The sequence below is a fragment of the Juglans microcarpa x Juglans regia genome, chromosome 5D (genome assembly GCF_004785595.1).
Source record: "Juglans microcarpa x Juglans regia isolate MS1-56 chromosome 5D, Jm3101_v1.0, whole genome shotgun sequence".
Lineage (NCBI taxonomy): Eukaryota > Viridiplantae > Streptophyta > Magnoliopsida > Fagales > Juglandaceae > Juglans > Juglans microcarpa x Juglans regia.
In genome coordinates, this window is record NC_054602.1 from 20,627,974 (window position 1) to 20,652,145 (window position 24,172).

The following is a 24,172-nucleotide window of genomic DNA, read 5'->3' on the forward strand; positions in this document are numbered from 1 at the left end:
TATTATTTTTGTAATTATATTTATTCAATGAATAATATAATTAATGTATAGTATAGTATAGTAATATTTAAAGCAAAAGCTGGGATTCTTTCCCTTTGATGGTTATTTTCCCTTCCATCTTCTTTTTCCTTATTCTTCACTTCTCTTCTTTTTATCTTCCTTTCCTCATTTCAACATTTTCAAGCCGGAATCAATGCGATTGAATCCTAAGAAAATCGAAAAACCTACAAAAAAGTGTTGAGTAGTGCAGTAAAAAATATCATCGAATCTCATGGGCTTCCTACAGGAGCTTTCTAAAGAAGATGGAGGATTTAAAGTGTGATAAGTGAATAAACAGAAAGGGTGTAAAAATGGAATAGTGTGATGTATGGTAGTGGTTAATAGTAAAGAAAGCTCACTTGAATCTTCTGAAAAAACTCACAGAATAAGGGAAGAGAAGGAAATTTGCATTAATGTTTTCTATGAATCTCACAATATATAACAAACTTGTAACACTCATAACTATCTTCCTAGAAATATGGACCGTTGGCCAATTACAATACTATTAATATAAAGGTAAAAATGAAATAGGAAATAAACTGGCTAGATAAATGGCTTGTGCAGTCTCTCAACAGTTTGGCTCGGTAGCTGCCATCATGTAGCTAAGAGTCAAAATGGTTTTGGTATAATGCCTCGAGTGGAGTCATGTGGGTACACACACATAGGAAGGCATTATCCACCATCTAACTACCAAGATCTGGTTAACCCAATCCCTACTTTGATCGCCAACAAAGCACCTTGGATAGTTTTCCACACACTTTTTCATCGATTGCCCATCCATTTGAGATGGTAGGTTGTACTGAATGCTAGCTGCACTCCTTTTACCTCAAACATGAGTTCTTGTTAAAATTTGTCAATAAAGGTACCGATAAAAAAAAACGTGCCGATCAAGGTACTATCTCATTTTGACGCAATGGAGTTAGGCACACAATGAAGTTTAAGGATGTTCTTAAGTAAAAGTTGAGGCACAGTAGTGGTTGAATAGGGGTGTGATAAAGGGGGTGAAGTGGCTGTATTTAGTCTGTCTATCTATAACACCTAAATGTTGTTATAGTCATTAGAGAAGTAAACCCTCGATCAAATCAATGAGAATATGTGACACTGCAGTCCAAGCTAGGTCCTTGAGGTTTAGATTTGGTCTCATTTGGTCACACAGATGAGATGAGATGAGATGAGATATTTTGAATAGTAGTGAGATTTTTGAGTTAAGATGAGATGGAATAGTCTGTAAAAAAAGGTGTTTGGATAGTGAGATGAGATGAGATGTTTTAACTTTTTTGGGATTTGATAAAGTGATGGGTCCTACCAATTATTGAAAAGTACTTTTAATTATTGGGTGGAAAATATTATGAATATATTAAAAATAAATATTATCTATTATTAATTTAAAAACCCATAAATATTTTGACTTTCCCAAAATATATTTTTTGTAGTTGGTCGTAGAATTACCTTTGACTTTCCCAAAAGTTTGTAGTTGGTAGCGGGGAGGCGTGAAGGAGAATAGTTGGCTATCAGAAAGGGGTCAAAAGTTTGTCTAGCTAAATCAATGTACAATGTAGAGATATACAAATGAGTTAAAAATTTTACATTTGGGCATTTGGATACACAGATAAAACAAGCCGTACAACTCAGATGAGATGGTTTGTGTTTATCTGTGTATCCAAACTGGCCCTAATTTCTGTTTTGACCTAAGTTGACTTAACTAGGGTACTAAGAGAACCTCTTAGATGTTGTTCGGCCATGGGTTTCATCTAGTCACCATTTGAGGAAATACAATCTGGAGTGCCATGCACTTTTCGGCCATTAGGGTTTGTTTGAGTGAAATCCACACTTGTCTTACACTCACTTACTTGGCCACCAGGGTTTCACACAAGGATAAAAAGAGTTGATGTTACTCGGCCTTAGGGTTTCTCAAGTCATGTGTTTATGTGAAAATCACAAGAAGGGCTTATAGCTGATTAGGGTTAGGAAGTTTAACCCTACAAGTAGAATCACATGTTTGCTTTAGCATTTTGATTTCAAAGATCCTAATGTTGAATGCATATACTTTTTCCTTGCTTGATCGTTGAATAACGTTGAAAACTTCGTAAGTTAGTCTCTAACTTACTCTTGGATAATATATTTATGTTTTTGTGTAAACTTTACATTTGGTTACTTGTTTTGGTTAATGAAATGCTATTTTGTTACATGCCATGATCGGTTTATACCTTGTATTTTCATATGATACTTGCTGGAATTTCTGATTTAAATGACATGTTTGGAGTTTGGAAAATGATATATGCCATGATTGAATCTTCACATGTTACGTTCATGTTTATATATCTGAATGTTCTTATTATTTCAAGCCTTTCACGTGATACATTCTTGGCATATTGAGTATAAGTACATGACATGGCTATATGAGAAGTTGCATGGTCTTATCACAAGAACACGTCACATGTTTTTGGGTTGTGCATTGTAAGGGCAAGACTTTTGTCACAACCCCAATGCTAAGATGGAAGAATATCTTAGTGGAACTCTTTTGTCCACATTAGAGTATTTAAATTGGAGTGGTAACCTTTGAGTTGACAAAGAAGTAGCCACACCTAACTCTAGTAGGTGCAACACATTGAAATATAGTGAAGGCGAATTGCAGATTGCTGTATCATATATAAATGCGATGAAGACAAATTGTGAACTGTCGTATCATATTGAATTGAACGTATTCACACCCGGTCAGTGAGCCGACGATGTGATGTGATAACTAGAAGGGAGCCCACGATGCTTAGGGGAGCCGTGAGGTTTCCACCACATTGTTATATTGAATAAGGTTACAAGAGATTAATAAGAAATGACATTGTCACATGGTTATATGGTTATTATGTTATATGGGTACAAGATCAGTATTTTTTAAAAAGGAATCTAGATGAGGAGAAAATGTATTTTTTTGTCAAAGTACATGTTCATGTTCACGCATTCATACTCATGGTTTATTTTATGCATGCTTATGTTATCTCTGTGCATGCTTTTGGTTTAACTTGTTGAAATTTCTTGAAATCTCACCGTGAGAGTTTTTACTATCATTCCCCTCAGAATGGTAGAAGTTGTGATAGGGTTAGAAGACAGCGATGGGGAAGCGCAAGCGTGAGGATCCCCAAGTAGTTAAGGAAGAACGTAGGAATGAGAACCCTTGATAGGTCAAGGGAAGTTCAACATCTAGTTCCCAACCTACAAATGATGATAGTCTTGAAGATGTTGTGATTCTTATAGCATGAGTACTAGAACAAGTCAAGGAAATCCAAAGGATTTTAGACCAGAAGGACAAATGCACTTGGAAGATGCAATGAAACAATGTTATGATACATTTTGATGATATGTTTTCGGAAAGAGTGTTGTGGTTTAGACCCTTACTTTTGTATTGGGGGATTTTGAAACACTTTCTTTGGGATTTATAGATGTTTTTATTTTGGTACCACATTGAAATTGCTCAAACACTTTGATTAGTTTGAGTTTCTCCGCTACAATTATTGCATACTACTAGAAACATGTTAGGTGTATTACATGTTAACTGTCGTGAAGGAGGGGTATGTGATATTGTGTTACATGTTCTGACGCTTCAATCTTAGTGTAGGATTGAATAAGACCAAGTAGGAGTTGTAGTAAGCCACTAGGCAAGGAACTTTATATTCTAGCAAATGTGACAATTCCTAATAAATTGCTTGGCATTAACCTTCAATCTTGGCCGAAAGAAGTCTCTCTAACTCTATGAATGGTCTTATCCAAGCCTTAATGTCCTCCCAAGGGACTGACATGCGAAATTTTTAATAGATTCTACTTGAGCTGGTCATCTCAAGAACATATAGTCACTTTCTATAGAGTCACAAACTCATCACAAGAGGTAAAATGATGAGATAATTCCCCTTTCTTAAACTATAGAATAATTATTGAACCTAGCCATCCTTTGTATAGCCTTACTTTGATCCTTCAAGTCATGCTATTATAGGGAATGAAATCACAGATAGAGTCACTACAACTTCTTCATCCCACTCCTTGAGTTTCTAAAAAACACACGGAACTTCTCAAACAAATGAAAATTTTCTTCTTAGGCAATTCAATCAAAGTTGTTTTGAGTCTCCCATAAACTCTTATGAACCTCTTGTAATACCTGTTAACCCCAAGAAGCCTCTTAGTCCCTAGATGCATGTAGGTACAAGCCACTCATGTAATACCCGACAGATTAATTAAGCTTAATAAATAAGTGTCTATTAACCAACTTGATTAAAATCTAGATCTACATCTTAGATATTATCTTAAAACTAATAAACACACACACACACACACACACATAAAATAGTTACTCTATAAATCTTAATTGCTAGAACTTAGTACCTTTATTTTTATATATAAAACTCCACATTGGAGAGCGGGCTCAGGGAGTGCTCGAAAACCCTGAGCATAATGGTCGGGAAAAGCCAAGCATATTTGCTAAGCATAAGTGCTCGAATATACCAAGCATAATTGCTAGGCAATCTAGCTCACTTTCTTTGCTCGAAAGATGCCAAGCAGTGAAAGACCAAGTATTTTGGTACAAAAGAATTTGAGCATACTTGTTCGGCATACTTGCTCGGAAGATGCCAAACATGGAAAGACCGAGCATTTTGGCTTAAAAGAATTTTGGCATACTTGCTTGAAATGGCCGAGCATACTTGCTTGGGATATTTGCTCATAATGATCGAGCATACTTGCTCGGAAGCGCCAAGCATACTCACTAGGAATCCCGAGTAACTTGCTTGGAAACTGAAAATTGTTAACAACATAAGGATTGCGACTGTAGATAATGGAGCAAGTGAAGGGAGAAGGAGTCTTGAGGAAATAACAGAAATAGGGGCATCGAGATTCTACCTAAGCATAGCATGTCAGAGTAGGCACTAGAGTAGTATGGGTTAACTTTGTAGACTTTACTCTTAGTTGAACAATAAGAATCCGAGCACTATAAATACGGGGGACCAGTTGTAACTTAATGGCAAGTGAAAAGAGAGAAAATGCAAAGTGAAGAGTGAAAAGTGAGTATCAATGACGAAAGAAAAGAGAGTATCAATGAGAGTTATCAAGGTAGGAAAGGTAAAAGGTGAGTAGGGTGCTAGTAAAGCGAGGAAAAGAGAGAGAAAGAAAAAGAGGGAAACGCTCGACAATTGTTAAAATTTATTTATCAATGTAAGTAGGAACTGTGTTAGTCCTATTATTAACAAACCTGTGGATTATATATTCATTATCTGTTATTATATTATAAGTCTGACAAATTTTATTTTGAATTCATGACTAACTGTTGAAATAATATTTGTTTCTATGATGATTCATTATTCTCGTTACGGTTTTCATTTTGGGTTCCTTACTAACTATTGAAATAATATTTCTTTTTGTGATGGTTAATTAATCTCAATATGACATATTTGTTTATTATTCAAGTAACTGAAAATGATCAAGTTTCAAACTCGTATCACTTTTTTCCATCACTCATTAAATTGTGTAAATAAATGACACTACTTCAAGCATGTCTCTGTATCAAATTATATGCTTGCATAAATGACATTGCTCTAAGCATGTCCTTACAAAAAGCTAACGGAATTATGCCAATTTTTATAATTAATAGACTCAACCAAAGATATTCTAGTCCTGAGATTGATACCAAATCTGATTATGGGATAATGCAATACATCCAATGGTTTGGATGTAGTCCTTGTGGGATGCATACCTAGTGTCAAAAGGCCACTAAGTCTTGTGAGAGGACAACCCTATGAAGGGGTTGTAAAGGATGCACAACCTACTTGGGAGATAAAACTATGCATGTAGGTTACAGAATACTATGAGCAATGAACAATGATAAATATATGAATTTGGGATAAGATAAGATAAAGATAAAAGAATGAGGTTGCTGATGAATGCTGGATTATTTGATGTCTTCCTCATATGATTATGGCTCAGTTATATTCAATCTTGGGTTAATAATTGCTACAAATATCGGTAACATTTCATTGAGATTAAAAGCTCATTTCTACATGTTAATTGCCTATATGTCTAATGTTGCACCATTGGATTTTACCTTTGCCTATTATAATATGATCATTGGTTCACAATATTGGCATTGACTTTCATTTAATGAGTTGATGAACTCACTCATTTCATTCATTGTTTTAGATGGAATTGTACAACATAATAGCCATTAGAAACTTTACGAATACAGTAGTTAAAATCATTGTAGATAACCATATCCAATTGCCAAACATAGGAATGAGAGTCTGGTCTTGCAGCTGCCTGCCCTAGAATAATAAATTGACCAATAGCAGGACCTATGGGGAAATCCCTGGTTTCCCACTAATCTCCCAATAGTGGAGTTGTACCAGCCCTAGCTGCCCCTACTATATAAATCCCTACCCCTCCACCAGAAAATGAGTACCCAGATTTTCCTATGGAGAACCAGTCCCTTGAAAAGGGGGATCTAAATGATATTTATCCATAGGAAGGGTAGAAGTATTTCCATGGCTGTCCTTGATGGAAAATTTTGTTATGTAATCCTTTTATGTATAAGAAAGTTTTGTATCTTTTTTTGATCATTTTTTCACGCAAGAAATAATCCACTTTTTTATGTTTGGTTCATCCTCTTGATCTGTTATGATATTTCAGACATATTCATGTCCATTAGCCACTTGTGCAGAGTGTTTGCCACTAGGTGTGCATTACGAAATATAAGTGTTTGCTACTCGGCAAAAAAGTGTAAGGAAGGATATTGCTCAGGTGTTAGGCAAGCATTATGAGACTTAGTTACTCACTACATAGCGAGTGATAGTGCTCACCATCTCGGCGAGGAATGGAGAGTGTGTGGCAGGCGAGCATTATCGCAGGTAAAGTGCCTGCCTCAAGGAGCATCACGAGATTCAATTGCTCACCTCTCGGCAAGCAACCTACACGGATGAGTTTGTATGGTAGGCGACCAATACCACAACAAAGTGCTCACATTCATATGAGCATCATGAATGCAATTGCTCTCCGAAATGATGCAATTGCTCATCGAAAGTGAGCAAAAACATAAAGGAAGAAAGTGCTCATACCTCGGGGAAAAACGATAAAAAGATTTAGATTGGATGAAAATGATAAGTGATATTATAAATTTTGAAAAAAAATTTAGAATATTATTAGTTTATTTATTTAATTATTTTCTTGAAAAAAAAATATGGGTCGTGACAACTCAACCATAGCCTTTAGCTTCTTTGGGTCAGCTTTACCCACTATAGTCTTGCACGATGCGTTCATTGTGCACCTAGTTTCCATTGGACACATGCACCTTTGTGTAAAGCTTGAATGGACATCACGACGGTGGTACCAATAGAGGGGACAAACAGAGAGAGAGAGAGAGAGAGAGAGATTAAGAGTCTTACTGACAATTTTGTGCAACGTCGTGAGTGTTGGTGACGTGGTGTGGAGCTTCGGCTGAGGGAGAGTGCACGATGCATAACAAAGCTTTATGAAGCAAGGTCTGGCCGGTGGTGGCAAGTGGTGGAGATGGCTGTTGTGACGTGGCAGAGTAGTGTAGTGATGAGAGTGAGAGAGAGAGAGAGAGAGAGAGAGAGAGGCTTAGAGAAAGCAATCAATGTGAGGGAGAGTGTGCATCGAAAAAATTTAACGAAGGGAGAGAAAGGTCGAGGGGCTTACCAGTGATGGAAGGGCTACAACAGTCATGCACGGTGCAGTGGAGCAGAGAACAACAGGGAGGTAGAGGGAGAGTCGACAATGAGAGATGAGGGTGAGAGAGAGAGAGAGAGAGAGAGAGAGAGAGAGAGAGTCCTCACATAGCACTTGCATTTGTCATCCTAAGATAGTTCTTATAATTCAAACATTGCCTTTTTTCATAAAGAATATCCTACAACACCCATGAATCCTAATAATTATTACCTTTAGATTTTTTACTACACTGTCCAATATTGAAGCCTAAGCTTTGACTTCCTAGTCTCCATTGCACTCAACACTTTGGTCACCTGTCAGTCTCTTATAATGTTAACCATTAATGATCGTAAATGCATACTACAACATGATCAACCTCCAATGAAATGTGTAGTCACAAATTTTAAATTTCTACATGATCTTAAGTCACAACTAATTCTTTTAAGTTCTCGCAAATTTACTCTCACGCCAACATATTACTAATAAATATACTTCCGTTGTGCACTCTGATAAATCCACCAAAATGCCTAAGGCTAAGACCTCATAAATATATAACTATTGTGTCTAATCCATTTTAACATCTACCAAGGCAACTCTTACCAAGTTTTGGTAAAATAAGGACTTTTTGTCTCCCAAATTCGTACACACTCACTATATTCCTAGATAATCTCTTTCATCCTTAGTCGTAATCAATACTCTTTGAATATACATCCGTGATCAATAACTCCATACTTAATACCAAACGACCTAAAGACACCAACTTGCATAACAATAATATCGCCATATCAATGGGGATAAAGCTTGACGCTAAAAGGGGTGATCTAAAAGGGTCTATCTGAAACATCATTTCCATTGCTTTGTTTGAATTGATTCGAGAATCCAGAAAATCTATACACTAAGTCAAACCCCTTAGATGGATAGGGTTGAGTGGTTAGAAAAGGGTAGGTTGAAACCAAATAAAACGTCAAGAGCTAGAATTTACTCGTATGTTTCCTATTGGTGAGAGAAAAACATAACAATGAATGAAGTCACTATTAAAAGAAATCACCTTCATGCAGCTCATTGTATATCGGTATCAAATGTGTGTTTTGCCAAGTGTAGAATAATAGCATGGCTTTTATGTAGGCTTTGTATTGATTTAAATAGTATACAAGTTAAACGTTTACAACTTGTATGAAAAGATTACAACTATGTGTATCTACTATACATGGGAAGCAGCAGTTACGTATTGAGAATACTCTAGCTATAAAGGGATTATACAAAAATAATCTCACAAACTGATGTGACTTGATATAGTTTTTCAAATTGTAAAGTTGCTTTTATTATAAAGTAAATCTAACAGATCAGATGAAACTATACTAGTTTGTGAAATTATTTTGTGTAATTCCTTTATCGATGTAGCAGTTCTCTTACGTATTTATAGATAAATGGTTGAGATTATGCAATTACATAATTAAGAGGAAATCACAGATATGGGCATGATAATTTGACAGCGCAACAGCACCATAGTAGGACAACACAAAGTGTATCTTCATTGCCCCTCAAGCTTAAGGAGGTGTTGAACGAATGAAGAGATTGCCTCGATTTGGAAGAAACTTGGATGCACATAATGGCTTAGTGAAAATATAAGCTATTTGTTTAGAATCTGGAATATGAGCAAGGGAAATTACTCCACGAGCTACTTGTTCCCGAACAAAATGAACGTCTGTTTCAACGTATTTCATACGATGATGAAACACTAGATTTTTAGCCATATTGATAGTGCTAACATTATCACAATAGAGTATGGGTGGAGGAAGTACATATCCCAAGCTAGTGCGAAGATGTGAGAACCACATAAGCTTGACAGTGGTGGCTGCCAAGGAGTGATACTCTGCTTCAGTCGTGGACCAAGAAACAGTGGTTTGTTTCTTTGCTCCCCAAGAGAGTAAATTATCCCCCATATAAATGGAAAATCCCGTTGTGGAGCGGCAGTTGTCTATGGAACCTGCTCAATTAGCATCACAATAACCATTAAGAGCCTAATGATTGGGATTTAATATAATGAAGTCCAAGGCTTATGATAGTTCCCGTCAAATAACGACAGATACGCTTAACTGCAACTAAATGAGGATCTCTAGGACTTTGCATGATTTAGAAAACGAGGTTAACTCCATAGGCAATTTCCAGACGAGTTAGTGTAAGGTATTGAAGAGAACCTACTAACTATCGGTACAAAGTTGGATCGAATAGAAGATTGCCTTCAGTAGTTGTTAAGTGAACATTGGAAGCTAAAGGGGTTGCCACGCGTTTTGCTCCGTCCAAGTCAAATTTCTGAAGTAGCGTAAGCAAATACCTTGTTTGAGTGAGTGTGAGAATGTTCTCATCATATGTAACCTGCACCCCTAGAAAATAGTGTAGATCACCAAGATCCTTCATGTGGAAGGCTACGAATAAATGAGTGATTACATCTTTGATTTTTGAAGAGAACTACCTGTGATAAGAATTTCATCCACATAGATTAAGATCATAAGGATATCAGTAGGAGTGCGTAGGTAAAAGAGACAATTATCATGGACAGTGTCGAAAATCCATCTGCTAGATAAATGAACTGAATTTTGTATACCAAGCCCGAGGGGATTGCTTTAATCCCATACAAAACTTTATGAAGATGACAAACATAGTTTGGGCATGTGGGATCTTCAAAGTCAAGTGGTTGTGTTAAATAAACTTTTTTCTTGTAAATCTTCATGCAAAAAAGCATTACTCACATCGAGTTGCTTGAGTGACCAACCTTGTGACAAGCCCAAAATGAATATCAAACGAATTGTTCCGAGCTTGACGACTGGGCTAAAGGTTTCATCATACTCAAGGACTTAAAGTTGAGTGAAGCCTCATGCCACAAGACGAGCTTTATAACGTTCAATTTGGCAATCAGCATGAGTTTTAATTTTGACAACCTATTTACTACTAACCAAATTCATGTTAGGCTGCTTTCGAACTAAGGTTCATGTGGAATTTGTGTGGAGAGCATTAATTTTTGATTGCATTGCTTGATTCCAATTTGAATCTCGAAGGGCCTTTTTATAATTGTGAGTCTCCTAAGGTTGGGTGACTAGATCTGCCACAAAACATTAAGGAAGAGGATAACGAGTGGAGAAAAGGGCTTTAGGCCTACGGTTACCATCTTGTGCTCTTGTAATTGTAGGATGAGTTCAAAGGGGAGTTGGTGAAGGCATGACTTCCACTGCTAGAGGGCAAGGTTGTCCATCAAATTCTCTTGGACCATTGGACATATTTTGCACAAGAGAGAGATAATCTATTGGAGTATAGAGCTGGAGGTCTGAAGGTGGTGAAGGTGATTTGAGAGCAAGAACAAGAGGTGGAGAAGCTTTAGCTCGAAGTGGCTTGGGAAGAGGTTTGACCTAAAAATTTTGCATGCCAGTTGATGAGGTATACTGTTTAGAAAGGAAAGGAAAATTATGTTCATTAATGTTTTTCCTATGACTGCATATGATTGTTGAGATTGACTATTTTCTTGAGATTTGGTAGTCTTTTGCCGCTGATGAGAGGAAGGTGGATTGGTGGAAGATTTTCCATGATTGCTACGACCTCCTCGAGAACCATGTGTAGGGCCACCACGATTTGTGTAGAAAGTAGTGGTTGGGGAAGAGGCAGGAGAGGCAGTGATGCGCATTTCGAAGTCTCGGAGCTTGCTAATAACAGATTCAAGGGGAGGAAAAACATCTCGTGCATTAATCACTGCCACAATAGGATCAAATTCAGGACCCAATCATCGGAGTATGCAGATGATGAAATCATCATCATCAATGGGTTTTCCAGCACCACGAAGAGATAAAGCCAATGATTTGGCTTTGTGTATACAATCCTCAAGAGAGGAAGCACCCTTGGTGAGCGTTTAAAGCTCACCCTTCATATGTTGAACATGATCTTGTGTATGGCTACCATCCAATACTTCTCAAGCATCATGAGAAGTCTTGTTGTTAATCACCTAGGAGAGTGGAGCATCAGATAGAGGGCTATTTAGCCAACCTAAAATTAGCTGCTCAATTCACAACCATAGAGCTGCAGTTGAGTTGGAATGTACAACACCATTGTCACCTACAAGTGTTGCAGGTGGGCATGAAACTTCATTTTTCACATATCCAAGAAGACCATGGCCACGAAAAACAAGGACCACCCGTGCTTTCCACAATAAATAATTATTTGAGGCTAATTTGATAGAGATATCGGGCAATGAGGATTTGGCTGGAGAGAATTCCAGGGAAGCAAGAGAATCCATAGGGAGGACCGAGAAGTTGGAAGTAGACTCCATTCTTGAGACGTTTGATAGCATGTAGAATAATAGCCTGCCTTTTGTGTAGGCTTTGTATTGATTTAAATAGAATACAAGTTAAACGCTTATAGTTGGTACGAAAAGATTACAACTATGTGTATCAACTATACATGGGAAGCAACAGTTACATATTTATAGATAAATGGCTGAGATTATGCAATTACACAATTAAGAGGAAATCACGGATATGGGCATCATAATTTGACAGCACAACAACACCATAACAGGACAACACATAGTGTATCTTCACCAAGCAACTAGGAAAGAAATTGATTTGCATCGAAAATGGGGAGATTGAAACAAAGTAGTTGTCAGTTAGGTTCAAGGTTGGCCCTTCCGTCGAAAATCCTATTTTTTTTTTCTTTTTACAAAAATACAAGGAATGGCGTTGCGAGTCTTGGGGCAATAACCTTTTCTTTCAATGGTGCTCACTAGGGGAGAGTACTTTTCCTTTTCAGTGGTGCTCGCCCGGGCGAGCACTTTTTCTTTTAGGGATACTCGTCGGGGTGAATGCTATACTCTCCTGATGCTTGCTTGGGGGTGAGAATTCTTGCTCTCTTTGATGTTTAGTTGAGGCGAGCACTGTTGGCCTTGGAAATACTCGCTTGGGGTGAGTACTTAGCCTTTCAGTGATGCTCGGCAGGTGGCAGCACATTGCTCGCTTAGGGGGTGAGAACTCTAGCTCTCCGCCATGCTAACATGGGTGCAAGTATTTTTGCTCGCCTGGGGCCGGACATTTTGCATATCCACTATGCTCACCACGGGGACGATCACCCTTGCTCTTCATGTTGATCGCATTAAAGTGAGCACTTGTCCATTCACTGATGCTCGCTTGGGGGTGAGCAGCACCATCTTTTGTTCTTGAGATGCTTGTTGGGTGGCGAGCACCTTGCCTTTCAGTGGGTTAACTGATCTTTAATTTTAAGAAAAAGAAAACAGTTGGGGGGAAAATAAAACTAAATTGAACATAGGAAGTTAACTCATCATAAACATTTCAACACCATCTTTTTTGTTATATCAATTTAACACCAAACAAATAGTTACCTAGAGAGGGATTGCACTTTTTTTTTAAAAGGACTATCAAATCCATTTTTATTGGATAATCAATATTACTAACATCTATTATGCTTTCTTTCTTTGTGATAGATATATATATGCATTTTAGGTCTTGTTTGGTTATACAAACCATCTCATCTCATCTCATCATTATAATTTTCTCAAATTTCTACACAAAAAACAACAAATAATTCACTTTTTCAAATCTAAAAAAAAAAATTATATTCTAACTGTGTAACCAATTTTTTCAAATCCCAAAACAATTCAATTTATTTTATTCAACTTTCAACTTTCATTTCATTTTATTTCATTTGTGTAATCAAACGAGACCTTAATGAAAATCACACTTTGTCAGTTGAAAAGAAGGGGAGTACTTTGCTCCCCGTAGTGTTCACTGGTCACACTCTCCATGAGTTGGCAAGCACTTTTATTATCTGTGGCCCTCGCTCGAGGGCGATCACTTTTTCTTTTCAAAGGTAGGGGTGCTACTCCCCCCTTACGGGGCGGGGCCACCCCTTCCCTACACCCCCGCCCCCGCGTGGGCGGGGGTGATGATTTTTTCCTCGTAATCCGCCTTCGTCCATATGGGGGCAGGGTACCCCATCCGTTGCACTAGGTGCAGGAGTGGATCTCCATCTGTTTGCCCCCCGTCCCCCGTCCCCCTCCTCCCCTACTCGCTCTCCCTATCGATTACAACAAACCCAAACACCAGAACAAGTTACAAACTCAGATCAAGAGAGATTTATCTATCTCGGTGTCTCTTACAACAATGAACAAACCCAAATCAAGAGAGATTCATCTACCTCGGGGTCTGTTACTTTCATGGCAAGCGAAATCGATTCCTCTCAACGGCGTTTGTTACAACAAACCCAATTGAGTCCTCTCTGCCAACGTCTGTTACTCTCATGGCAAAGGAGATCGAGAGAATTCAGGACGAGAGAGATTAAGATGAGAGAGATCGAGACAAGAGAGATCGATAGAGATCGAGAGAGTTTGGGAAACTGAGTTTGGGGGGGGGGGTTTGGTTGGCCTTATACATGCGGGAGCGGGGAGGAGCCCCCTCTGTCCCCCGCCTCCGCAACGCCACTTTCATAAGAGTGGGGGGCCCCGCACCCCTTCTGTACGGAGCGGATCCCTCGCCCCACCCAGGCTGGGGCGGGGCGAACGAGGCGGTGTAGTGGGTGGTGGGCACTCGTTGCCCACCCCTATTCAGAGGTGCTCGCTTGGGCACAAGCACTTTTCTTTTAGTGGTGCTTGTATGGGGACGAGTATTTTTTTCATTTCTCACCGTCTTGTCCAAAAGAGAAAAAGTAACAAACTGCTGTACAAAGAATTAGAGAAAAAAACTAATGAAATTAGGTGGCCAAAAGATAAAATAATATATATAAATAATAATAAATAAAAATGTTCCTGTTTGTTGTAAAGTATTTGCAACTATACACTAAGACCATTCTACGAGGACTGAGGGGATGTTTGGAAAAAGTTTTCATGGCATCTTATCTTATCTCATCCTGTCTTATTTCATTTTCAAATATCATTCAAACACAAACACTCTCAAACTAATCATTGCAACTTTTCCAAACTTTTAAATAAAAAATAAAAAATAATTCACCATTTTCAAATCCCAAAATAAAAGTTATATTTTAACAATATTTTAATTTTATAATATTTTTTTCAACTTTTTCTCTATCATTTCCAAAATCTAATAAATACTTAACTCAAACTATTTCACTATTATTCACAAACCATCTTACTACTATTCATAAAATTCTCATCTCATCTCTTTTCCTCAGCATCGCATAGTCCAAACTATAGACCAAGACTATTTTCTTTTAATAAGAACCTAAATTGAGCTTACACAATGAGAGTGAACTTAGGGTAAAGTCCTATATTAATGGGAATGAAAGAAAATTTAAAAGATCATGTCACAATAGCAATACATCATGCCACAATAGCGACGAGGATGATGAATTGCAAGCTTGCAGCAAGGTTGAGGTTGAATAGGCTGAATAAGGTGGAAACCATGGTGGAGTCCATGCAGCTGCGGGCCTCAGGTCGGTGGTGCTGAGGACGAGGAAGGATAAGGAGGGCAGCGGTGAGGTGACTACAGTGAGTATGATCCCAAGATTTCAAAGAGAGAACTACAAAGAAGATGGCCTAACCTAATCCTCTCTTTCTACATGAAAACAAAAACTGAAAAATGGGTTGGAAATGGGTGCTCGAGGTGGAAGCCATTGTTAAAAGCTCATACAAAACCGAATAGATAAAAGATGAGATCAAGCATAGACACAATTTTATAATGGTAACTCATTCATTATTCCAAGAGAGATGGTGGCCATTATTTTAGGACACACGAGACATAGAAACGGTTAACCTTTGACAAATTATGGGAACTGACACAAGACAAATTACAGATAGGAAAAATGATGGCTCCTGGCACGAGAAAGGAGAAAATGGGCATATACTCATCATTCCTATATCATACATATTTTTTTAATTTTTTTTTCTTAACCAAATGTGCGGTGCGTGGATGATTAGTAGAATAATTCAATTAATTTAAGATGAATAAAAAAAAATTAAAATAAGTGTAATATATAGTATATGAGATACCGAGTAACAAAACTCTAAAAACATGGCCATGTATTTTTAGAATTAAAGCAAGGAAAAATGAGTATAAAATTCACAACACAATTACCAAAATGCTGATTGAATGAGCTGCAGCAAAAACATGTTTTGGAGGACATTTTCATCCATTCAAGTGTAATGGCCATTGGCCACTCACTTGTAATGTTTTGTCAAGTTTTCTTCACTTGTACTGATTTGTGATAGGCAGTTAAACACTACCTTGGGCCTTGACTATGTTTTGTTTCAATCTTCAAAATTTAACCAAATCCTATATTCAAGATTGATACGATAATGTATTTTTTTTTTTGTTTTTTTATCCTTATGTGAAGATCAGTGAATCTATAATGATGTTGGAAATACATATTAAATATCCGACAAAATAATTATAGATTTACTTCACTTTTAGTCCAAAACTTTGAATAAACGCAACTCATTTTGAATTTAACCCTTTAATGAGATCTCCATTCTAAATTTAGCTATTCTTCATTGAAGAAAATGATTTAATTACTTTGGATTCACCATAATCCTTTTATAAATTATAATTACTGAGATCCATATCCAAAAAAAAAAAAAAAAAATTAACTGTAATATGATGGATGTCAATTTATACGAAGAGTTGTACTATTTACAAGTTGATGCTTAAACATAATCAACGTGTTTGTTTTATCAATAACTAGACTTATAAACTTCTTTCTTATATAAAGTGCCCATATTTTTATTTGTTATTAAAAATAAAATTATATTTTGCTATATAAAAAAAATATTAAATGGTCTCATGAGTTTGTCCCTTAATTTTACTGTTCATGCATTTTATTTTATTTTTAATTTTTTAATTTAATGATTAAGGAAGTTAGTATTAGTGAATTTATATATATATATATTTTATTTTTTCTAAATGAATAAAGAAGTTAAAAAAATCACAAAAATAAAAAATTTTCAACTAGTGCACCAGCAATTACGGGTGTCAAATCATATTTTCGGATCGTGTTCATGTTATGTCAAGTCATAAACATTTGACCATATAGGTCAAGCCAAATCCAATCCATTAAGTTAAACGTGTCAAATTTTCAAACCCTAACCCAACTCATTTAGATAACGAGTCGTTTCGTGTCACATTTTTTTATCCGTTTAATAATTAATTAGAAATATGTTAACACGATACAACTCATTTAAACCCATTTGTTTCATGTAAATGGGTTGAACTAAAACACATAACTCATTTGACCTGATTAAAATAATTTTACATAAAAGTTTATATCTATATTTATTAATAATCACAATATCTTAACAAATATATCAATATTTTTCAAATTTTAACATATAATAAAATCAGTATTATAAATCATAAAATAACATATATGAGCATAGGTCTAAAATTACAATTCCAATAAATAAAAACATAAGCATATTAAAAAATATCAATATTACAACCTAACAATAATAAAATTTTAATTTTGAAATAAATTATTAACAGGTCAAAACGGATTGATTTCGTATTAAGCAACATGTTATTGATCCGTTTATATATAATGTTTTAACAGATTAAACCGTTTTGATCTTAACCCGTTAATATTAAATCTAAATCTGTTAATTTTATATCGTGTTTGTATTGAATTCATATATGGAAGCTGCTATAGCCACATAGGATTACAGAGAATTCTCACCGAAAGGCAAAAGTTTTTTTTTTTATTTTTTGACTTTTTTCCAATCATTTTTTAAATATTTTAAATATTTTTAAAAAATATAAAAAAATCATAAATTTATTTAAAAATATTTTCTTAATATTAAGTAAAATAATAAAATAAAATGCAATTCGGTAAAATTTTCCTGTGAGAATAGCATTTTCCTTCATATATATTAGGGGCTGACGACGGCCAGACAAACAGACATAGATACACCCGCACATGGGCACGGCGAGGGGGCATCGAGAGAGAGAAAGACGATGATGGCAAACCCTAGGAGGAGCTCATATACAACCAGTCAGAGCTCAGAGGGCCCAATGTTTCAAAGCTCCTCACATTCACACTCAATCTCATCCTTTGTTCTACACTTCCTTAAGAAGCCCCACGCCTTTCCTTTTCTTCTCTCCATCTTCCTCTTCCTCACATGGCTCTCTCTCAGACTCCAGCACGCTTCCCATTTCTCCCCTCCTTCGTACGACCTCAAGTCCAGCCAAGGTGATGACAATGCTGCCAATTTGGTCAGATTCAGTTCTGGGTTTCCTTCCCCGCTTGCAAAAGACAAGCGCGGTTGGTTGCTCGACCCCGTCTCTCTTGCCCTTCATTCTGGGATTTTGGGTATATTCATACACTCGCACATATCCATTGTTATTTTATATTCTGTTTGGTTACATCTGCTTACGTTGTTCTTGGGGTTTTGAAAATTACGGATGGAATTCCCAAATTTATTTTCTGTTTAGGCTCATGCTTTTGGATTGTATGCTGGTTTTATATTTAAACCGATTTCCAAATTAAATCAATTTCTGTGCTGCTATCGGTATTTTCTGGGAATTTATGTTTTCTTGCTCTGAATTTCAATGGTAACAACATCCTCCCCACGCCCTCCCTTTAGCCTTAACAAAATGATATGCTGTAATTTGACAGAGGAGCATGTTTCTTTGCAGGTGGAGCTGTGAGTTGTGCTTCAGTTCATGTTGGAGAAATTCGACCCGGTAGTGTCAGGGGAAACCACAGGCACTATACCTGCAATGAGACCTTTGTCATTTGGGGTGCTAAAACAAAATTCAGGGTAAGTTTCTGCTTTTATTGAAGGGAATAAAAAGTTCACATCCACAGAAGTAAGCTTTTTATCAAAAAAGCTTACTTCTGATAAAAAGCTTACTTCTTTGGATGTGAACTCGGCTATTTGCTTGGATTCTTTATTTCGTATGCATTATTTATGATGCCAAGGGACTTAATTTGTAAACTAGTGGTCTACTGGATGAGCTGGCGGGAGTGCATTATATTTGGGAATTACCTTGGGTTGTGTGTGGGGATTTTAATGTGGTACGTTTTCCTTGGGAGAGGGCGGGGTCTACTTCTTTGTCATGGGCCATGGCAGATTTCTCGGAGCTGATTTTTTTATCTCAATTTGATTGATCTTCCACTAGTTGGGGGGTTGCACACCTGGTCCAACAGTAGAGGGGGATCAAGATTGGATAGGTTTCTAGTCTCTTCTTCTTGGGAGACACATTATCTGGATGTAAGCCAGAAGCGCTTGCCCCGGGTATGCTCGGATCATTTTTCGATTTTGCTAGATTGTGGTGGTATTATCAGGGGAAGGCAATATTTCAAATTTGAAAACATGTGGCTTCATACGGTCGGTTTCGAGGAGAAGGTGAGGAATTGGTGGGCCTCCCTACTCTTTCTTTGGCACCCCTAGTTTTATTGTGGCAGGTAAACTAAAAGCTCTCAAGCTGGATTTAAAGAAGTGGAATATTGAGACCTTTAGACATACTGATGAGCAAAAGAGTCTTCTATGGAACGAGCTGAGTTCTCTTGAAGCGGGGGAGGTTAGTGAGGAGTCTTTGTTGAGAAAGACTGAGGTGGTGGCTGAAATTGAGAGAGTTTTGTTGTTGGAAGAAATCTCTTGGCACTAGAAATCTAGGATGACGTGGTTGAAGGAGGGTGACAAATGCACTAAGTTCTTTCACAAGATGGCAAACTCCCACATGCGTAATAATGTGATTGAGGTGTTACATTCTGGAAATACGGTGCTTCAATCTCCCGGGGATATTCAAGATCACATAGAAAGTTATTATGAAGATCTTCTCAAAGAGACAAAGGTGTGGCGACCTAAATTGGATGGGTTACTTTTTGATCAGTTGGATGGTAGTGCAGTGAGTTTGTTGGAGAGATCATTTGAGGAGCTCGAAGTGTTGCAAGTGGTGAGAGGTATGTGTAAAGATAAAGCCCTGGGGCCAGATGGTTTCTCTATGGCCTTTTTCCAAGACTGTTGGGACATAGTGAAGGAGGATGTGATGAGGGTTTTCCATGAGTTCCATTGTTGTCACAAGTTTGAGAAGTCTCTCAATGCTACTTTTATTGCACTTATTCCGAAGTTAGTGGGAGCCATTGAGTTGAAAGATTTCCGTCCTATTAGTTTGGTAGGTGGAATCTATAAAATCATTTCGAAAGTATTAGCTAATCAAATGAGCTTGGTGATGGACAAAATCATTTCCAAGCCTCAAAATGCCTTTGTACATGGTCGGCAAATTTTGGACTTAGTTTTGCTTGCGAATGAGTGCTTGGACAGCTGGTTGAGGGATGGTATTCCGGGAGTCTTATGCAAGTTGGATATGGAAAAGGCCTATGATCATGTGTGTTGGGATTTTCTGATTTATATGCTGAGGAGGTGTGGCTTCGGTGATAGGTGGTGTAGTTGGGTGCAACATTGTGTATATACTGCTCGGTTTTCTGTTTAGTAAATGGCCAACCTTGTGGATTTTTTCAGAGTTCGAGGGGCTTGAGACAAGGAGATCCGTTATCTCCTTTTCTCTTTGTTTTAGTGATGGAGGCGCTGAGTCGTATGTTGGAGGCGGCGGTAAGGGGAGGTTTTATTGCTGGTTTTTCAGTGGGTAATCCTACCACAGGTGCTTTTTCCATTTCTCACTTGTTGTATGTGGATGACACCTTAATTTTTTGTGATGCTGACAGTGGACAGCTTCAAGCTCTAAGGGCTGTTCTTTTGTGTTTTGAAGCCGTTTCGGGGCTCAAGGTGAACTTGGAAAAGTCGGAATTGGTCCCGGTAGGGGCGGTGGATAATATCAATCATCTAGCAGAGTTGTTGGGGTGCAAAGTGGCCTTTCTTCCTATGAAATACCTCGGATTACCCTTGGGAGCCTCTTTCAAAGCAAAAAATATTTGGGATGGTGTGGTAGAAAAGGTAGATAGAAGATTGGCGGGTTGGAAGCGGCTCTACCTTTCAAAAGGGGGGAGACTAACTCTCATCAAAAGTACTCTCTCAAATCTTCCTACATACTTTCTCTCACTATTTCCTTTACCGGTGGGTGTAGCCAATCGGATCGAAAAAATGTTTAGGGCCTTCTTGTGGGGAGGCATGGGAGAGGCACAGAAATTCCATTTAGTGAGCTGGCAAAAAGTGTGCTGCCCGAAGGAGATGGGAGGTTTGGGGGTGCGTAATTTATTCTTTTTTAATAAAGCTCTCCTTGGGAAGTGGCTGTGGAGATTCCAATCGGAAGGGGAATCACTATGGAGATTGGTTATTGATTGGAAGTATGGTTGTGATTGGGGGGGGGGGGGGGTTGGTGCTCCAAGGAGGGTAGGGGTAACTATGGGGTGAGCCTCTGGAAATTTATTACAAAAGGGTGGAAGGTGTTCGTAAAACACACTATTTTTGAGGTGGGAGAGGGTACAAGAATCAGCTTCTGGTTCGATGCATGGTGTGGTGAGAGAGCCTTATTTTCTGTTTTTCCTGGAGTATTCAGATTGGCGGCAAATCAGCAAGCATCTGTCTCAGATGTAATGAGCCGTTCTAACGGTAATGTACATTGGAATATGGTATTATCCAGAAATGCGCAGGATTGGGAGGTGGATGAAATAGTGAGTTTTTATAGCTTTCTTTATTCCAAGAAGATAGGTGGAAATGGGCGAGATAGCATGTTGTGGAAACACTCGGGAGCAGGAAATTCTCAGTTAAATCCTTCTATAAGGTGCTGGCAGCACACCAACCCAATGGGTTTCCTTGGAAGGGTATTTGGAGAGTCCCTGTACCCTTTAAAGTTGCATTTTTTACTTGGACCGCTGCTCTAGGAAAGATTTTGACGGCTGATAATTTAAGGAAACGAGGTGTGATTGTGATGGAGTGGTGCTACATGTGTAAAAGCAATGACGAATCGATTGAGCATCCTTTTTTGCATTGTGAGGTGGCAAGAGAATTATGGGCGGGTATTTTCAGTCGAGCCGGGTTGTTTTGGGTCATGCCTAAGAGTGTGGTGGATCTTTTAGCATGTTGGAATAGGACGCATCATATCCCACAACTAGCAGCAACATGGAGGATGATTCCTTTGTGTCTTTTGTGGTGTATTTGGATGGAGCGCAATGAGAGGTGTTTCAACAACAAGGAGAGAACTATGGGGGAATTATGGAATTTTTTTGTATTTTCTTTAGTCCAATGGTTTGCTGCTATTGTATTGAAGGGAGGGAATGCCCATGAGTTCTTGCTCTCGTTTCAACTTTCTAGAATGTAATTAGGTGTCTCTTTTGTATACTTCTTGTGTACATGTGCTGTGCCTAGTTTCATTCCATCAATAAAGTTTCTTACTTATCAAAACAAAAAACATTAACATGGATAGCAAGTTGGTAAAAAAAAAAAAAAAAACAAAAGAAACAGTTTTTCATGAATGTGTCTATTTTTCAATCAAATGCAACATTTTGCCTAATGCCAGGTCAATTTCTTGAGTTCCGAAACTTAAGAGTACTAAGTTATATAGCGAAAAATATAAAAATAAACGATATGGTTCTAAGTAATATGTCTACAAGACAACCCAACCCATCCAAGTCTTGTAATTGACTATACATTGTCATCTACATGAGTGGGATACATTATTGTTAACTGTCAATTAAAAAAATTCCAGGTTTCATGTTGTTTGATTATTTTTGCTCTAGACATTTTTATAACTTTCCTCTTTGTTCAATTTGATATACAGCTTGCCTGTGCATGAAAGACAAGATATATTTTGCACAGCACGAGTGGACTCCAGAAGTGGAAAGAAAATATTAGTCAACTCCAGTGGATAATTTTTAGTTTTTCTGTCTCTTTTCCCCCACAATTAGTTACTAATTGAATTCTTTCTCTTATTTTCTAGAAAATAAGATACAATTTAAAGTAACAGCCACGTTCAATTACAGTAACACAGACATATTAGCCTTTGAAATTACTTTACTTGAATGCTGAATCTATTCTGCGACATGGCACTAGTGATTGGCAAAATGAAAATAGGAATAGAGTCAACAATGTAAATTGAAGGGTTTGATGTATGCAAATTTTGATGTTCTTTTAGCATTTGTATCAATTTTCTGGTCCTTTTGGTTTTGCATTAATACTGTAATTGTTTTTGTGTACTATTGGCAGTTGGAGAACAGAGCTGTCAATAAAGGTTATGCTGAAGTGATACTTGGTGCAGATGAAGTTGCTGTTGCCGCTAGCCCAAGTGGAACTGCCCATGCTTTAGTAAACATCGATCCAATACGGAGTACATTCTTTTTAGGGTGCCAAGACAGCGTTGTAAATTATAGCAACTCATCCACTGATTTTAATGTCTGGAAAGATTTTTAGGCATTAGTTTTGCTTGATTGTTCCTGTTTCCAGTACGACATTCTCCTGAACTTCATTTCTTTTACCGTACTGTAAGAGTTGTACAAGGGCCTTCCAAGATAAGACGGATTTCATCATATAAGAGTTTTTAGACATCTCTGTATATAAGTACCTACAGTTGCTGCGGCATTCTTCGAGCTTTTAAGTGAGCATTCTTTTGTTTTCTCAGTGTTGCTTTGCTGATCATGCTAGATTAATCTAAAGCCAAAAAAGACTGCAGGTTTAGAGTTTTTTTAATCAGCAATATTAATTAGTTCCTTCACCTGTAGTCCTTTTTCCTATTAGTCTGATATTTACACGTGAATTGTGCACTGCTATGCTGCTCTTTTTCTGAAGTTTTTTTTTTTTAGCTTTAAAAATCATTGTTGGACGAGTAATGCTACTAATCATTTTAAATTTCATTATCTTTTCATCATCACATGATGTGACATTAAATGATTGGAGATTGTTTATTATATTTTACTTATAAATTTATTATCTAATGTCACATCATGAGATGATGAGAGGATGATGAATAGATTTTTTCATCAAGTATTTGTAAGTTGAAGTGAATTCAAATTGACCAAGAGGTTCACTTGACGGCCCTAATGGGGTTTTGAAGTCTTACATAACAACCTAAATTTGATTTTAGAACTGGCATGTTTGATGATGGAAATAAAAAGTGGATGGTGGGTTTTCTTTTGTCATTTTAGGTCTCGTTTGGATATTAAGTTAAGTTGAGATGAGTTGAATTTTTTATGAATAGTAATGAGTTGAGATGATGGAGTGAGTTTAGTAGGGCCCACTTAAGATGAGTTTAGGTAAGTTTGGATGTTAAGATGAATTGAGATGTATTTATGAGAAGTTGAAAAAGATTATGGGTTTCACGTGTAAAGAGATTTTGAGTTGAGATGAGTTTTGTAATTTAAGAGTAGAATATTTGGATGTTAGATTTAGCTTAAAATTAGATTGAATTCAGTTCAAGTTCCAAACAGGGGCTTAATGTTCTGTATATGAAGTTTGTCAGTATACTTTTTGTGGAGTGGGCTAGGTGAGGAGTTTAAGTTTCATATAGTTTGGTTGGGACAATTTGTGCTTTCTAGTGAG

The 24,172-nt window shown here is 37.3% G+C and overlaps 1 protein-coding gene across 1 annotated transcript; it reads left to right on the forward strand.

Annotated features, from left to right (window-relative positions):
- The first annotated feature begins 17,601 nt into the window (after nt 1–17,601).
- LOC121264476 lies at nt 17,602–23,254 on the forward strand. Its single transcript, XM_041167666.1, has 3 exons — nt 17,602–18,048; nt 18,375–18,499; nt 22,844–23,254. Exons 1-3 carry the CDS (start codon nt 17,694–17,696, stop codon nt 23,045–23,047), a joined length of 684 nt encoding a protein of 227 aa, XP_041023600.1. The 5' UTR covers nt 17,602–17,693; the 3' UTR covers nt 23,048–23,254.
- Nucleotides 23,255–24,172: the final 918 nt, after the last annotated feature.

Bases quoted from the DNA above. Each gene is read 5' to 3' on its own strand.
- LOC121264476 (XM_041167666.1), top strand. From the start codon at position 17,694: ATGATGGCAAACCCTAGGAGGAGCTCATATACAACCAGTCAGAGCTCA. The intron at 18,049-18,374 runs GTATATTCATAC...GTTTCTTTGCAG, and splicing joins CCTTCATTCTGGGATTTTGG to GTGGAGCTGTGAGTTGTGCT. The intron at 18,500-22,843 runs GTAAGTTTCTGC...TACTATTGGCAG, and splicing joins GTGCTAAAACAAAATTCAGG to TTGGAGAACAGAGCTGTCAA.